At 31.5% G+C, this 17,278-nt stretch overlaps 3 protein-coding genes across 4 annotated transcripts; 1 reads left to right on the top strand and 2 right to left on the bottom strand.

Annotated features, from left to right (window-relative positions):
* Positions 1-2,347: 2,347 nt before the first annotated feature.
* On the top strand, positions 2,348-4,213 carry LOC124931339 (transcription factor MYBS3). 2 transcript variants are annotated; one of them, XM_047471783.1, is made up of 4 exons: positions 2,349-2,510; positions 2,600-2,914; positions 3,154-3,362; positions 3,451-4,213. In XM_047471783.1, the coding sequence occupies exons 2-4, from the start codon at positions 2,620-2,622 to the stop codon at positions 4,000-4,002; spliced, it is 1,056 nt and encodes a 351-aa protein (XP_047327739.1). In that variant the 5' UTR covers positions 2,349-2,510; positions 2,600-2,619; the 3' UTR covers positions 4,003-4,213. The 2 variants fall into 2 exon arrangements, with proteins under 2 accessions (XP_047327738.1, XP_047327739.1); XM_047471782.1 differs by having other exon boundaries at positions 2,348-2,914.
* Positions 4,214-4,917: 704 nt separating this feature from the next.
* On the bottom strand, positions 4,918-6,886 carry LOC124932272 (protein TRIGALACTOSYLDIACYLGLYCEROL 2, chloroplastic). Its single transcript, XM_047472888.1, has 5 exons — positions 6,186-6,886; positions 5,751-6,080; positions 5,456-5,571; positions 5,289-5,379; positions 4,918-5,201 (listed from the first exon to the last, which is right to left on the bottom strand). Exons 1-5 carry the CDS (start codon positions 6,717-6,719, stop codon positions 5,109-5,111), a joined length of 1,164 nt encoding a protein of 387 aa, XP_047328844.1. The 5' UTR covers positions 6,720-6,886; the 3' UTR covers positions 4,918-5,108.
* An 875-nt stretch (positions 6,887-7,761) lies between these two features.
* Positions 7,762-10,628, bottom strand: LOC124931261 (endoglucanase 6). Its single transcript, XM_047471691.1, has 8 exons — positions 10,332-10,628; positions 10,025-10,237; positions 9,740-9,940; positions 9,377-9,466; positions 9,116-9,280; positions 8,763-9,047; positions 8,346-8,697; positions 7,762-8,249 (listed from the first exon to the last, which is right to left on the bottom strand). Exons 1-8 carry the CDS (start codon positions 10,518-10,520, stop codon positions 7,867-7,869), a joined length of 1,878 nt encoding a protein of 625 aa, XP_047327647.1. The 5' UTR covers positions 10,521-10,628; the 3' UTR covers positions 7,762-7,866.
* Positions 10,629-17,278: the final 6,650 nt, after the last annotated feature.

The raw sequence follows: 17,278 nt of genomic DNA, 5'->3' as shown, positions 1-17,278 counted from the left end.
TTTTATTTTTTTATAAATTGATCAATTCATTTTCATTTTTGTTTGAAATTACTCCGTGTAAATATTTATATATATTTTTTAAAATTACTTATTATACATTTATTTTAAATTTTAAATTTATATCTAAATATTTAAAACCATTTAAAATATTATAAAACTATTAATTTTTATTGAAATATGTAAAAATTTATCTTTATATGTGTATATTCATTTTTCTAAATCCTAAAAGGCAAAGCTTTCACCTTCATCTTGAAATGAATACTTCAACTTCCTTCTTAAACGACAACACATGTGCTATATTTCATTTCCAAACATGGATGTTGCAGACTAAGGCAGCGATGAGAATAATTACTCATTCGTCTCCTGCATATTTAGGTATTGTGTGTTTGTGTTATGCCCTTAAAAACAACTCTAAACAGTAAAAAAAAATATTAATATTAAAAGATATGAAAATGTCTGATAATCATATAGTTAAAATGTAATCGTATGATAGAATTTTTTAAATATAATATTGTAATATAATTTTTTGAATGGTTCAAATAGATACAGTAAAAAAAAGGGGGACAATGTAACACTTATATTATTATCCTTTAAATCATGTTAGGTTAGATGGAATATAAAAAATAAAGGTATTATATATATAATGTGGCGGAATCAAACCGGGACGAACATAAATTTGTGCACAGACTGATGTTTAATAAGTATATATTTTTATTTTTCTTTGTTATTGTTAATAATTCAATTGAATTTTTAAAAAAAAATCTTAATAGTGTAAAAACAAACGTGAATTATTTTAACTTATAATAATAATAATATATATATATATATATTTAAATAGTCCATATATATTAAAAAGAATGATGATAGTTAAATTAAAAAAAATTGAGAAAATGAATATATATATATATATATATATATATATATATATATATATATATATATATATATATATATATATATATATATATATATATATATATATATATATATATATATATACTATGTTTTCACATTAATAATAATAATAATAATATTTTTTTTCTTACACGGATGATATGTTAATGAAAAAAAATTGTATTACAGTTAGTCGTTATTGTATGTGTCACGAGGAGTTGAATCGGCAATTTACTTACTTTTGAATTTTCGAAGAGTGTCTAATATCTTAAATCATTTGTGAAGTATCACTTAGATTCATTAAGTGATGCCCGAGTCTTTAGGTAGTTGTTGATAAATTCAATTGATACGGCTATATGACATATTTACAAAATTGGATTAACATTTCAATTAATTTTTGGTGTACTATCTGGTTAGAGAGAAATTGTCTAATTTTTATTTATCATAATCGTCTGATGCGTATCATTTATAATATTATTATTATTATTATGATATTTTCTGAAATTAATTCTAAAAAGTCGGTAAAGTCCGTCGGGAGTTAATTGTTCGTCTCAATACTTACGAGTTTCGTAACGTTTTATTTATTTAATTTAGTTTATTTTTGTAATATAATGCGTATAAATAATTTTTATCATTTTTAATATATATATATATTTCCAAGAATAAAAAATAATATAATATTTTAATAGTTACAAAGTTTATATTATTTTAAATTCTATCCTTTTAAAAATAATATTATATTAAATTATTATTTATATAATATTACATGAATCTTTTTAAAAAACAAAAATATTATATTAAAATAATGTAATAATTTAATACCATAAATGTTTTCAATTGAATTTGGTAATAACTTTTAATTTTAATAGAAAATATCATTTAATTTCTAAAATAAATTAAAATATTCAATGAAGATTTAATCAATTTTCATTGTATTTGATTTTTTTAATACAATTAGTTTTTAAAAATAACATGATTTCTATCAATTTATTTATTATTTATTTTATTTAATAATATTAATCTATTAAAATAGCTTGACAATAATCTTCTTCCATACAAAAAAAAATAAATTGTCATAACTGATATAATTCCTAGTCTAGTAATATATTAATATTTTTTTTTAGTGAGAATTAAATCTCACATTTTTTAATCTATTATTATAATTATAAATATAAAAAATGTGATCATTTTAAAAGAGCTAAATATCTGTTTGGGATGTGATTAATTAATAGGATATGTAATATAAATAAGAGGATAAAATAAAAAAGGAAAGATATAATTAATGTGTGAAAGCTGGTTTTATCCTTTGAAATAAAAAACAAGATGATGGATTAAATGGACGGTCCTTGTAAGAGGTACACCATCTGTGAAAGTACACGCTTGAAGCAGCCCATTATTTCCCTTTCTGTGTAAAACCTAATTTATGGATTGTATATTTGTGTTGTGATCCGTTTGCTTCTTCTCTCTCTTATCCAGCTAGCCAGCCAGCCAGCCAAGCCAGGAGAGTAAACTTGTAGGAAGCTTAAAGATACTTGCTTCAACCGATACTCGACCAAACCCATAAACAATCTCGAGGACTTACAATTCGCAAAACCCTGTTCTTTCTTTCGGATCATGTAACTTTGTTGGCTGTTCTATCTGTTTATCTATTTATCTATCTATCTATCTATCTATCTATCTGGGTTTGATCGGAATTTCTGTTTAGAGGAGGAGGAGGCAGCGGCCATGACGCGGAGGTGTTCCCATTGCAGTCACAATGGGCACAATTCTCGTACTTGTCCAAATAGAGGGGTCAAGCTATTTGGAGTCCGATTGACGGACGGGTTGATTCGGAAGAGTGCCAGCATGGGGAATTTGGCTCACTATACGGGATCCGGATCCAATAACGGCACCCCTTTGAACGGAATCGCCGGAGGAAGTCACGATTCACCTGGGGATACGCCGGAACATGGTGCCGGAGACGGATATGCGTCTGAGGATTTCGTTGCTGGGTCATCTTCGAGTAGGGAAAGGAAGAAAGGTTCGATTTTTCTTTTGTTCTGAATTCTTTCTGTGATTATTTTACCTTGAGAGAATTTCTATGTTCGGATCTGTAAAATTGGTTGGTTGTGAAATTCTGCTAAGACCCTGAACCTTACTTGATAGGCATTGATTGAAGATTCTAATTTGAAACGATCTACATCTATATTTATTGGTTCAATTCAATTGTTATTATAGTGGAGGAGAAACAAAAACAAATTGTCTGTTTGGAATTTGCAGGTGTTCCATGGACAGAAGAGGAACATAGAATGTTCTTACTTGGTTTGCAGAAGCTGGGAAAAGGAGATTGGCGTGGGATATCCCGCAATTTCGTCATCTCAAGAACACCCACTCAGGTTGCAAGCCATGCTCAGAAGTATTTCATCAGGCAATGCAATGTTTCCAGACGGAAGAGACGCTCCAGCCTCTTTGACATTGTAGCTGACGAAGTTAGTAAAGAAACATTTGTTAATGTCACCGTTTGTTTTGTTTATACACGCTTCTTATACCTGCGTTTGTTTGTTTGCTTCTTTACAGGGAGGAGACGGTGCTGCTCCGATGGTGTCTCACGATTTCTTTGCAGAAAACCCTCCTCCACAAGGCGAAACACAGGGCATTTTCTCCTTACCATCTCCTCCAGCTCTAGAGGAAGAGATAGAGATAGAATCAATGGATTCCACCACCAACTTCAATGAAGAAGAACCAGAACAAGTCCCCCAAATTCCAGATGCTCAGCCATGCTATTATCCAGTTCTGTATCCCGCATTTGTCCCTTCATTCTTTCCATATTCTGTTCCCATATGGCCTTCTCCTCCTGCTTATAATAACCAGGAGCAGCAGCAGCCTGCTATTATAGAGACTCACCAAGTGGTTAGGCCAACTGCTGTTCATTCGAAAAGCCCAATCAATGTAGATGAACTTGTTGGAATGTCTAAACTGAGCATAGCTGAATCAGATGGAAATGGGGATCCATCTCTATCCCTAAAACTGCTTGACGGTTCGACAAGGCAGTCTGCTTTTCATGCCAATCCAGCTTCTGGGAATTCAACAGCCGGCTCTAGCAGCAACAATCCTATCCATGCTGTTTAGGTGATTACATTGGCCTTAGTGGGTAAGTAAGGAAGGAAGGAAGGAGACCTTAACTTAAAATAGTACAAACTGGTAGGAAGTAGTAGTGAATTTTAATGACTTTATTATTATTATTATTATTATTATCATCATAAACCTCCGCCCCGAGTTTGTAACTTGTCTCGCGTCCAATAAGCTCGGGGAAGTGAATGTAATGGGTTGTTTGGATTTTTACTAATGGTTATCCTATATTTATTTGTTGGTTTTACTTGGTTCTATAGATAGAATAGTAAAAACTCTTTGTGGAAAATCCAATGTTTAATGTAAACTATATATTGATTGATAAACCAAAACAGAAGAATGTTATTAGATTTGATGCTTTTGAAAATATTGATGTATAATTAGAGTTTGAGGGTTTGCTTCAATTTGGTGTTCCATCCTAGGAGGCGAGTGTTGTCTAGGCATTGTTTTGGTCTTATGCCCTGTTTGTTTTCAGCACAATTAGTGTTTGAATGTGACTTTTGCTTGGCTGTTGATAATGACTTTAGCCGTGTTATTCTTTGCTTCGCTTTGTGGTGTAGATAGTGAGTCAAATTTGGAACCATTCGTAATAAAGTCTGTTGTGTGATTATTATTTGTTTGGCAGACAAGAATTTTCATTTTATCATTCTTTTTTTGTTGTTGTTGGTTTCTAGAAGTTCTTAAGAGTTGTTGATTATGTCTTCTCATGAAATTGAAAAAGACTAATTTTCCCCCACTAATGTAAAATGATGTTTCTCTTTTTTAATAGGTCTTGTTTGGTTTGTCTGCAAAAGGTTTCTTCATGTTCATAAGAAGGGTAAGCAGTCATAGTAATAATGTACTGTAAACAAGAATGGATCTCAATTATGAATTATGTAATTCAACTAATACTTGCAATTAAGATTAAAAATGGAATTCAAATGTCAAATAGAAAATCAAATATATATTCCCTTTCCCCCTCAACAGTTCATAATACTTGCAGGATGATCAAGTAAATCTGTGACAATATAACAACAGCAGTAGTAGAAGAAGAAGGATAAATTCTTTCTTTTTCATGAACAACTAATAAAAACACAACTTCATAAATCAAAACTGGATCAAACCTATCACAACAGCCTGCTGAGAGACTTAATCAGCAGTTTCAAGTTCTTTCTAGTGGCTTCATCTCCAGTGAATCCCAAAACATCGGAGCTTATATTCTGCAGTAAAACAAAACAAATGTTTGATACCTCAAAAAGATTCATTCATTCAATCAATCAATCAATCAAAAACATTAAATCATGTACCTCGACATTTTTCAGAGTGAAGATTAGCGTATATATGGACTTCCTAATCAGTTCGGTGTTATCTGGGGTCATAATTGACGAGTTTACTCTTCTGCATTGCATTAGTAAAATCATTATCCAAATATATAGGAACACATTTGACAAAGAGATTTAACAATATAATTGACCTTAAATCTTCCGAAGCCAGTGTAAGGCTTTTGGTTAAGGCTTCAACTTCCCTTAACAGACCACTCTCGCGAACCTCAGATAACAATGGTTCAACATCTTCAGCCATGGCTTGTATCTGAAACATTACTAAACCAAAAACAACATTTACCTGCATTAGAATATATCCTCTCATTGCAGTAGCAAAGATCGTGATAACCCAACCTAGTGAAACATAAAAGCACATTCCAGGAAGTAACAATTCGTGTTATCGAAGAAAACAAAGTTAAGAGATTCAGATAAGGAGAAGAATCACACCTTTGTCAGCAATGGTCTTGCCTCTTCTATAACAGCTGCAACACGGTAAGCCAGGGAATAGGCATTGGCAATACCTATTTCCTCAACTTCACGACCAAGTCTAGTGAAAATCCCAACCAATTCATCCAAACTCACACCCTGAGAACCCTTCATCTTTTGTCTGTCGCATACAATCAAATTTTCTTTGATACAGTTGGCATCAAGGGGTCCAACCGAAGGAGATGGAATTGGGTCTCTAGGTGTGATATCAATTTGGGTTTCCATTAATAAACCTGACTGGTTCACTTCAACAAGCGAATTCTTAGGTATAATGATTTTATCATCTTCAACCTATAATAAACCGATCGTAACATACATACATATATATATGTCAGTAAATGCAGAATTTAAGCAGGACAAGATTTAAAAGATTTAAGAGAAATGAATGGGATTAACCTCGACAACAGCTTCGACGTTCTTCAAAGAAGGAGTAAGACGAACAACATTGCCCACGGTAACTCCTCGGATACGAACCGGTGTGCCGGTGCAGATCCCACTGGCCTGAGAAAACTCGAATACGGCCAGATATTTCCTGAATTTGGACCTGACCTGGAAAGCCTTGAGCCAAGCTAAAGTTAGAGCTAGAAGAACCGTGCCAGACACAAGAAACAACCCAACCCCACCTTCCCAAATGCTCCTTCTGCCAAACCCAAAATCGCGCATAGGGCGTAAGGTTTTCCTCCAAAGGGCACGAGGTACATCGAAAATATTGGCTATAGAGTTGTTCTTCGAATCTGACGGCTGTTGTGCGGCGGCGGAGGAAGAAGAAGAAGAAGAAGCAGCAGCTCTGGTTCTCAAGATCCTTTTGTGCGGCTTTGGGGGCAAATAAGGGGAGAATTTGGCATGGATGTTAGCGCTAGAAATGAATGATGAAGGAGAAGATAGCACTGCAGGGTGTGCAGAGACTTGAATCATCGAGTTACCAATCATTTCGAAACTTGCTTAATCGAGAATCCGATTAGGAGAAATCGGACAAGTGCCGTGGAATTTGGCTAGAATGGGTTCTAGCAAAATCCCTTACTTGAAATCGAATCACTTACAGTGAAGATCAAACTTCATGCGGTGAAATTAGACCTACATACTAGATCTGGATTTCTCAATCCCTTACTTTTTTAAATATTAAAGTTTTTATAACTAAAGTGCACTACATAAGACTAAACCCTTTTATTTTTCTTTAACTTGGGTATGTAGTGTACTAAACAAATAAAAATTAATTATTATTTTTTCTTTAACAAAATTAATTTTTAAAAGATTTATGCATAAAAAAACAATGTTTTCAAATGTGATCATTTAACCAAAAAAACAATATATATATCCTTTATAATTTTTGAACACCTTAGATATATGTGACATATCCTGAATAGGTAATGCCTTTCTTGAAATGCCTTTCTTGAAGGGGAATTAACGTTACTAGGTAGTCTGTTACAGTAACAATAAGAGTCGGATATTTTTGAGATGTACGAGTCCAAAGTCCAACATCCGGTAAATTTTACGCCAAATTAAATGTGTTTACGGTTATGTGCTTAACAATTAACTCCCTTGTAGCCACATTTTTTTTTTCTTGAGAGGTACTGGGTTCGAGCCCGTCAGACGCCAAGTTTGGACTATGTGCTTAACCTCTGGGTTCGAGCCTGTCAGACGTCAAGTTTGGGCTATGTGCTTAACCTCCCCATACTTTTTTTAGTTGGGAAAGAAAAGTTTTTCTAACTAATTTCACAAACAAATCAATAAAGAGTGATCGAAGATAAAAACAGATATTTTGTTCGAGGAAATGAAAGGAAATTGTATCTTGTTTTCTCAAAGGACACACTCTACTAAACTATATATCATGATCATTGAAAGAAATAATGCAGCAGAACTAGAAGTTATGAAATGGAGGAGAGAAAGAGGATGAGCACTTCATCTTAAATCTTCGTCTCTTCACTCCCTTCTTCCTCCATCCAATCTTCATAATACCTTTTTTTTTTCCTTATTTCAAACCTAACAACTCATCATCAGCAAGTAACTGACAACTAAACTAAACAAAGTAATGCACATTTGTACTAGTAGTTCCATCAAGATTTCTCAATGTAATCTTCTATCCCAACGTATAACTTTTAACTGATACGTCTGCTTCAGAGGCTGCATGAATGTAAACGAATTCCAAGCTCTTTCCCGATGGTAATGATTCCATCCAAGCTGGGAACACGTATGAATCCGCGACAATGTCAGATTTCGTCAACCCCCATATAGGACCATAGAGTTTCGATATAGACAGCTGCAGATTCTTCACTGTTTTCCCTGAATTGTTCGTCAGGGTTGTCGAATATCTGTAGTAAGTCTTCCCCTCGTGATCCCATGAAGAAGTTTTCCTCTGTTCAATGGCAATGTCAATTGAAGATAAGGTACTTTTCTCATGTGAGACTATGGCTTCAGGAGCTGGATTAGGTTGTGTTGTTTTCGATGCTGGAAAGATGATTTCTGCAAAAACAAAAACAAATATGATCCAAAAGTTTAGCTAAATAAAACTCAAACGGATAATGAGCTTAATCTAGATCCAGAAAAGTCTTTAATTACCCTCGTGTAGGAGCTGGTTATAGCTGCTTTGGCCGCCATGTAAACGGGCAAGAGTGCCGAGGAGAGGAGCATTGTTATAGGTGGCAGGTTCAGTTTGCTCATAGTTATCTCTTTGATCAGCAAAGTTATCGTAGGCATCAGGACCCCCAACAATTGCACCCGTGAGTTGATTCGGATCACTAGCCTTACGACTAAACCAAGTGGCATAACCTCCCCGACAAGTAACAAAAGTCGAATCAACCTTATACGAAACAATTGAAGATCCCCTGTGATGAACTTGTTGTGGGTAGTTGTTTCCATATCCAACCATATAACTAGTAGCTCTCGGATTGTCTCCAAGAATGTAGTCCACCTGAGTGAATTTATTGTAAGAATTGATAATTTGGTTTGAATTGTTTTAAATTATAAGTAACCAACCTGAGATTTCGCAAACGAAAGGATCTCGTCAGGGGAGACAGTGCCGGAGGCACAATGGAGGTTCTTGTTAGCCGATGACAAGTAATCGGAGTAGACAGTGAGGAGGAAGGAAGCGCTGGTTACAAACTGCAAGTTGTTCCATCTTTGCCTGAAAATGAGACCGCCTGGTGTTTTCTGAACATTGTTTGTTCCTTTTCCTAGACAAGAACACATGAAATACTCTGCCTTTTCTTGATACTTTTCAAACACATCTACATATGAACCTGCTTTCCCTCCCATGAGTAGCTGCAATTAGCACCAACAACAACATTAAATATCAAAAACAAAAAACTGTTTTATTTGATTTGATTTACCTTAGCAACAAGGGTTTGAACTCCGGCATACTTGACGTCCCATCCGAATTCGGTCATGGCCCAACCCGTTCCACCGAGGGCTTCACCATTGTTAGCCAGATAGCTTAAGTAATATGGGTTGTTGGTGGCCTTGTATAACCAGGCTGCTCCCCAAAGCAATTCATCCTATAATAATTTTACAAATCAATCTTATAAATATATATTTTACAATTATGTAAATATTTTCTAGATTCTTCATGTGGTTGGGATCAGATCACATACTGCGTATCCACTGACTGATCGGTAGTACTTTTGAGCAACGGAGATGCTGCCATCGTATTTCCCTCTGTATTTGTCCGCAAATTCAAACAGCTGAAATGATCAAAAGTAAAAAGAAAAAGAAATCAAATTAGGTGGTGGGACCAATTAAGCAGGCTAGCTAGTACTATAATAGCACCGACAATCCTAAAGAACCGATTTTTACGGATGTTTAACGTGGATGGCTGACACGAAGAAGCAGCGTAAAACAATGGAAAATAATCCCCCCTATTTAATACAGGGCACATGTATTTTGTCTTGAGTTTGAATGTTTTTTTAATCATATTTTTGAACGGTCTAGATTTCAAAACCAGACAACACACACACCTGTTGAGCATGAGATAGAAGCTCCTTGGCATAAGAAGCGTCACGGTGTCGGAAAACAATAGAAGCGGCAGCCATGGCGGCGGCCGTTTCACCGGCGAGGTCAGATCCAGGATTGTTAACGTCGATCCTGTAAGCTTGACGTGATGTAGTCATATCCTCTGGTCTCTGCCAACAGTAGTGATCTGTATTCCCATCTCCTACCTATAATCAATCAATCAATCAATGAATGAATTATTAATGAACATTATTATTAGGGTTCATACTAATAAATAATAAGATAAATACCTCTCCGTAAAGAACTTCGGGCTGAGGATGAGCTTTAATGAGATAATCAGTTCCCCATTTAATAGCTTCCAATGTATTATCAAGCTCTCCAGCTCCACCCATTTGCCCTCCGTATTCCAGTGTGCTCCATGACAACATTGTTATCGTGAACGCCATTGGCAATCCAAACTTCACATTATCCCCTGCATCATAATATCCTCCCACCAAATCCACCTGCATCAAAACCAAGTTAGTTAGTTATACCCATTTTTTTTACACTTCCATGATTAAAAGTTATAACATTTTGATTCTAATCTATAATTAATACCCCGTTGATCTTTCCATCCGCGAGACCAGAATTGCCTCTCCATTGGATTCTTTGATTACTAGGGAGATAACCAGATCTCTGAGCTTCAAAGAACATGACACCCTTTGTGAGAGCTTGGGCATAATCATGGCCGCCGGCGAAAGCTCCAGGAATTAGAAAACAGAAGAGCAGAAGAAGCAAAGGAGACATTATTAATTACAGGCCGACCAACTTAACAATGCTGATCGATTAAGCTCAGAAGAGGAAGAAGAGGGAATGGGATTTTGGGGAAAGAGAAGGATTTGTATTTATGGATGGAAGAAGGGAGAGGGAGAGAATTTAACCAAAGAAAGAGGGTAACTCTGTAATAATAAGAAGAAGAAGAACAGAGTGTTCTAAAGAGCTTCTTTCCTGGGAAGGTGGGATTTGGATTCTTCTACAGATCATAGCATAGCATAGCATAGCAGGAAATTACTGCATTTCTTCAACAATTATATATACAGTATATATTATTACATAGAACAATGTGATGTGGGATTTTATTTTTAAATTAACTGTTTTTGTTTCTTAATTAATATATTTTATAAAAATAAAATTACATTCCTAACAATTTTGTAACTACCTAGTGGGGGACAAAAGTTAAACACATGTTGCAGTTACAACTTACCACTAGTACTAGACTAGTAGCAGTTAGGTGTCTTATTTGGACAAAAGAATTTTAAAATATCAAAATTATTAACATTACGTACTGATTAAATCATTTTTTCAGAAAATATTTAAAGAAAATATAATATTTGAGACTTTTAGAAAATTAATTTCAAGTTTAAAATGATTCAATGCTACTGAAGAATGATTGTGTTCTCAAAAGTAAACGTATACCAAGTGCTAAAAACTTAGTCTAAATATTTATTATTTTTTTATTGAGAGTTTTTTATTAAAAAAAATAAATAAACTTTTATTAAAAATAGTGAAAGATATGTTGAAATATTATAATTGTGAAGAAAAAAATAATAATAAATAAATAAAACTACAAAATAATTTTAAATTTCGATAAGATCGAAAAATTATCAAAATTTTAGATAATCATTCCAATAATTTTTTTTCCAAAAACTCTTCTATTTTTGTATATTGTTTACCATATGTTAATGAGAATTAAGAGTTATATTACACTAATTTTATTAATACAAATTTTAATACCACTCTACAAATATTTTTAATATAAATATTATATATATATATATATATATATATATATATAATTTTAAATTACAAAATCAGGCTTAATCACTTAAAAATTTAGTTTTGTTTAATTGTTTATTAGTTATGAAGTTAGTTTGAACTAACATTAATATCATATTACTATAATTAAAATGTTTTAAATTATAATTGAATTCATCATAAAGGCTTAATTCTTGTTAGTTAAATTTCACTTGAAATTAATGCTTTTTATTTTAATTTAATAGGTTATTACGACTCCTAAATATGAGACAAACTTCCATATCAATTCAATGTATTTTTAATAGGCAGCAATTTTATTTTATTTTTAATTTAGTAGGTTAGATACTAAAAATTGTAATAAAAATAAAACGATGTTAATTTTAAAACTGAATAAAATTTTAAATATCTAGATTATTTAAAAATATATCTAATTTAAATGGAGTATTAGTTCCGGAAATATGAATTTTACTATATAGAATAACTGTTGTTTGATCTAGTGTTTATTTTAAAATAATAATTTGAAAGATAAAATTGATAAGGAAATATGAATTAAAAAAAGAAAAAGAAAAAAAAAAAAAAGAGTATTGAATAGTAGCCATATCTAATGTGATTCGGTTGCTCGACAACTCGACAAAAAATACTCATCTACATTTTTTTCAAGATTGACTGTACTATTTTTATAACCGAAAAAATAAAATAAAAAATAAAAAGAAATGGCCACCGACGATGCTGTGGCGTTTACATTTACATATAATTATTAATTAACTGTTAATTTATGAATAAATAAATAAATAGAAAGGCCTTCTCCCGCGATTGAAGCCGATGAAGTGGAAGACCAAAGGAAAAAACAAACATTTTTATCTTTTTCCTTTTATTTATTTATTTATTTATTTTAAAAAATAGAAAAATTAAAAGTGGATCAGTCAAAACGACAGGTTTCCGTATTGACCGGATAGCGCCGGTTTTGTGACGGTCACGGCGTGTTCAGCGTTCCCATAACCTGAATCCTCACCGTCTGGAACCGGTTTAACTAATCGCGGCTGTTAATTATAAATAATAATCCAGTTATAGGGTTTAATTATATTAAATAACATAAATAATTAGTATAACATGGGTTTATGCCAAACTAGCTAAGCTAAGCTAAGCTAAGGTTAATTAATCAGCAACACTACATGTGTCAATCAACATGGTTCGGTTGCTAGCTAACTGTTAAGGCCCGGCCCACTTGAAAAACACACTAACATGGTTTCATACTCGTGAGACTTAATCATTGGTCGGTCCTTGCTTTAATAATTGTAACCCATGACCTATATTAAATATACATGTATTTAGATTATAATTAAACGTAAAATATGATTAATTATAATTTTTATATTTAATTTATTACGTAAAATTAATATATCAGATTATTACTCAAACGCTAAACACAAGTATAGAATCAAACGTGCCCATAAAGCAAGAATGATAGCGCTCAATTTTTTTTAAAAAAAAATAAAGAAACAGTAGTATGAATGAAGACTAGTGTGAACCCAATCATATGATTCGAAGATAAATAGATGATCAATGCTCTTTAATGTCCGTTTGAGGTCGGTCCCTTTCTTTCTTTCTTTCCTTCCCGATCACTAAGATACTCACATGGCTCAAATTCAGATTCACACCTTCATGTTAGAAGCATTGAAAGTTTTCCATAAGAATAAATGTCTTGCAGTAATAATATTCAACTAATTTTCTGTTTATCATCACTAGCTACCCAAAATAGATAATACTACAAAATAACGAGTTATTTGTAGATCTCGTTTGGCTCCGTTAGGTTTTGAGTTCGGGGTTATTTAAATAAGTATGAGTTTATTTACAAAAATGTTGAGGACGGGTGGTTTTCTTTTGTGATTTTTTGTTTTTATTTTGTAAAAAGACTTAAAAAAATATTAATATATATATTTTAAATATAAATATTTTAATATTTTAACTATTGAATTGAGTGATGTTGATAAATAGAGACTTGAATAAATTATATTTAATTATGATTGTATTTAAAGAATAATCCAACCAAACAATACCTTATATATTATTATCTTTTAGTTTATTAAATTCCATAATTGGTTAAATTATCAATATTGATAGAGAAGTATATACTTAACTTATTTGAGGTTTTATTTTATTATTGAGGAAAGAATAGGTTTTATTTTTGAATTTTTAATTAATTTAAATAATACTTTTTATATTTAAATTTTGAATAAAAAATAAAGGTACATTAATATTTTTGTCACTGAATTGAGTGATTTAGGGTATAAATCCTCTTAAAACCCTACATTGAAAAATCTTTTAGAACCACAAAATTCAATTCTTAGCAAATCATAGTCCTCAAATAACACAATAGTTAGTTTTCTCACGTGGGTTGTCGGTTTTGGAACCGTGCCCACATTGATCTAAGTCTCTTGGAACGATCAGGGAATGAAATTAATTAAAATCAACTGTTGTTTATCAATCAAATCTTAGCTAGTAATGTGAAAGAATCCTATAGATTTAATAGACAACCCCATGTTCTATCAAGATATTAAGCAAAATTATGATAAAATGGACCATGCAATAATATCTCAACCATCATCTTGTATTTATGGGGTATCGTCATAAGGACCCCAAACATTTATTCTTCTAAGCACAAAGAAGTATACATTATTGAAAGATTAGCCCTTTGTAATAGCTAGGGTCCATATACATAGTGTTAAATCATGATCCTTGTCCCTCAACTTTATTCTTCATTAAATATCTAATGTCGAAGTTGTGGTCTTTAATAAACTTACTTTCAGATCATCAAATTATATAAAAATAAAGATTGATGAATATATGGTACTGGATACAAGTTACAAGCCTACAAAATAAACAAATAAAAAACATGATCCATGATCAGGATCTTAAAACATCAACTCCCATTGGCTATATAATTAACAAAACATGCCGACGTTCTATATAGTAATTAACAAATTTAATTATGAGATTTTAGATATAAGAAGAATCCAAACAGTACCCTAGATGTGTATATATAGTAGATTTGGAAAGCCCCAGCAATCGCGTTGAGCCCCCACCACGAAGGCCGAAACATGCACAACTTCCCAACATATCCTTTTGTCTCCATGTCTTTCTTAATTCTAATCATCATTCCATTTTCTTACTCTTAAAAGTTAAATAATCTTTCAACCCCGTTTGATCTAATTTAGACAACATCAACGTACATATATGTTAATAATTAAACAAAAGGAATAAAAGATAGCTCAAATAACTCAATTGCCCCGACCTGCGCAGTAAAAAAAGGAAAGCATCGACCACATATTTGGAAAGTGCGTGTTTGTATCCAAATTGTGGATCAATTTTATTCCGAACATAAATATCACTAACTTTTCAAATATATGAAATTAAATCATAGAACTCGTAAAGAAAAATGCTAGGAGCGATAGCTTCTACGCGAATGTTTACAAATGTTTCTTTGGAGCCCTAGTCTACCATACCTAGAGAGAAATAAATACAATAATTCATATCATAAATAAGAGAACAAAAATAAAAATTTGAAATAATATTGTTTCTGATGACAATGCTCTCATACATACATGAAGGGGAATTATAATTAATGAAGACAGTTGAAATTTAGTCAAATGTAGAATATTTCCTATAAAATAATTATAAAGAAAGAAGGTTCAAATAGTTATTGTTTGATGAATTGTTTGTAATTCAATTGTTTGTTGTTTCTGTAATTCAGTTAGTGTTTTCATCAAAAACTAAGATCTGTTTAGCATTTAGCTTTGTTTCTTGAAACTCATTTATCTTCTTTAAATTTTTTTAATTAAATGAGAGTAAATCGTTTTAAAAAAATAAAATTAAATCATATTAATTAATATCAACATTTCCAAGACTTCTTAGACCATATATAAAACAGGTCCACGACGCAACCAAAGGTTTCAAACTGCTAAAAAGGTTTAACCGGTTATCATCTAATCAACCAAAAAACAAACTATGTACTACTCACCATAACCTTAAAAATAGCTAATATCTTAATTTACTTTTTAATTAAAAATATTTTGAAAGGATGAAACAGTTTTCATATATTTTTCTTACCAACAATACTTCTCTCTGTACTATGATCAATAGTCAATAGTTAATGTATGTATGATACCATAATAAATTAATAATATTATTACAGAAAAAGTAAATAATTAAATTAAGACATAACAACATACATTATTCAATAATAATAAAAAAAAATATGATACCATAATCTTTATTCAATAATAATAAAAAAAAAAATCACAATAAACTGCATGTGATTGATTGATGGAGGGTTATTTGTTGCTGCATGCAGCTGCTGACTGACAATTGTTGTTAAGTAAACAAAACAGAGAGACCGACAGACAGACAGACAGACCATCATCAATATTATGTGAGTGGGACCCACCACGTTCTACCTTCGTGCGGCGGCCAACGACCACCACGTGCTTCTCCGACCTTACACAACCAACAAACATTACACCTTTCTTTCTTTCTTTCTTTCTTTCTTTTATTAATTTTTCTTTTTGTTTTTTCACATACAATTACAATTATAGTCACGTCTTTCTTTCCGCATTTCACGGTTTGCAATTTCATGGTAAGACAGAGGTTTTGTTTTACCATATAGAATTGTTTATGTGATAATCTTTATTTAAAAAAAGAAAATAGGAAGGTCGGCCAATGAGATATTGAGATAATCAAATCTAAAATGTTATTTAAAGTAATTATATCTAAAATTACTTTTAAAAAATTGTTTGATAGATAATTAAATATTTTTGTTTTGTTACTTCAATCTGGATCAAACCATATGTTAACCTGTTCTCTGCATACCAAGTATGTAAGTTTGTGGTGTAAATAAAGCAGTTAAAACTTGATTTAAATTTTATAATTTAAAAAAAATAAAATTATAGTGATTTAAATAATTTAATAAACTAATTAAATTTTATGATTTTAAGATTTTATAAAAATAAATTTGTATTATAAATTATTATTTTTTTTTTATCAAAATAAATGAATAACTTCTTTTTAGTTTTTAGTTTCATTGGTTCTTAAATTAATTTTATATTTAATTATATAATTAGTATTTTTTTAAACAATTATTTTTAATAAATACTAAATTTTTAAAGTTTATAAAGGATGGACTATTGTTTTGGTTTTTTGATGATTTTTGAGCATATTCATGGGCCTTGTTTGTATTACCCACTACACAGTCATGTCACATGGGCCTTCTTTGTATTTTTACCCATTCCACAATGATGGGCCTTCATGTTATTAGGCGTGCGGGCTACAGGTCCAACGATATAGACAGATCCGGCACACCCATTTTCTTAACAAAAATGTACAGGCCCGAAGACATTCAGCCCAGACTCCAGTAGCCCATATTCTCTTTCTTTCCTTCCTTTCTTACTTCAGCAAGTCGCGCTTTTCCTCTTCTCCAATAGAGCGGGAGACCACGGCTCTTCTTTTATATATAAAAATAAATATATATTTAATATTAAATATATAAATTATTAATGAGTTTATATAAAATTAATAGAGAAAAAATAATATATAAATATATATAAGAGATAAATTAATAATTATTATAAAAATAAAATTGGATGATTTTTATTACTATATATATTATAAATATTTATAAAAGAACGAGAAATAAATATATATATATATATATATATATATTAGGAGTGATAAAATAATTAAGATATATATTAGGA

The sequence above is a fragment of the Impatiens glandulifera genome, chromosome 3, assembly GCF_907164915.1.
Source record: "Impatiens glandulifera chromosome 3, dImpGla2.1, whole genome shotgun sequence".
NCBI lineage: Eukaryota > Viridiplantae > Streptophyta > Magnoliopsida > Ericales > Balsaminaceae > Impatiens > Impatiens glandulifera.
Note: the sequence above shows the minus strand (reverse complement) of the source record. Positions and strands in the feature narration are given on the sequence as shown.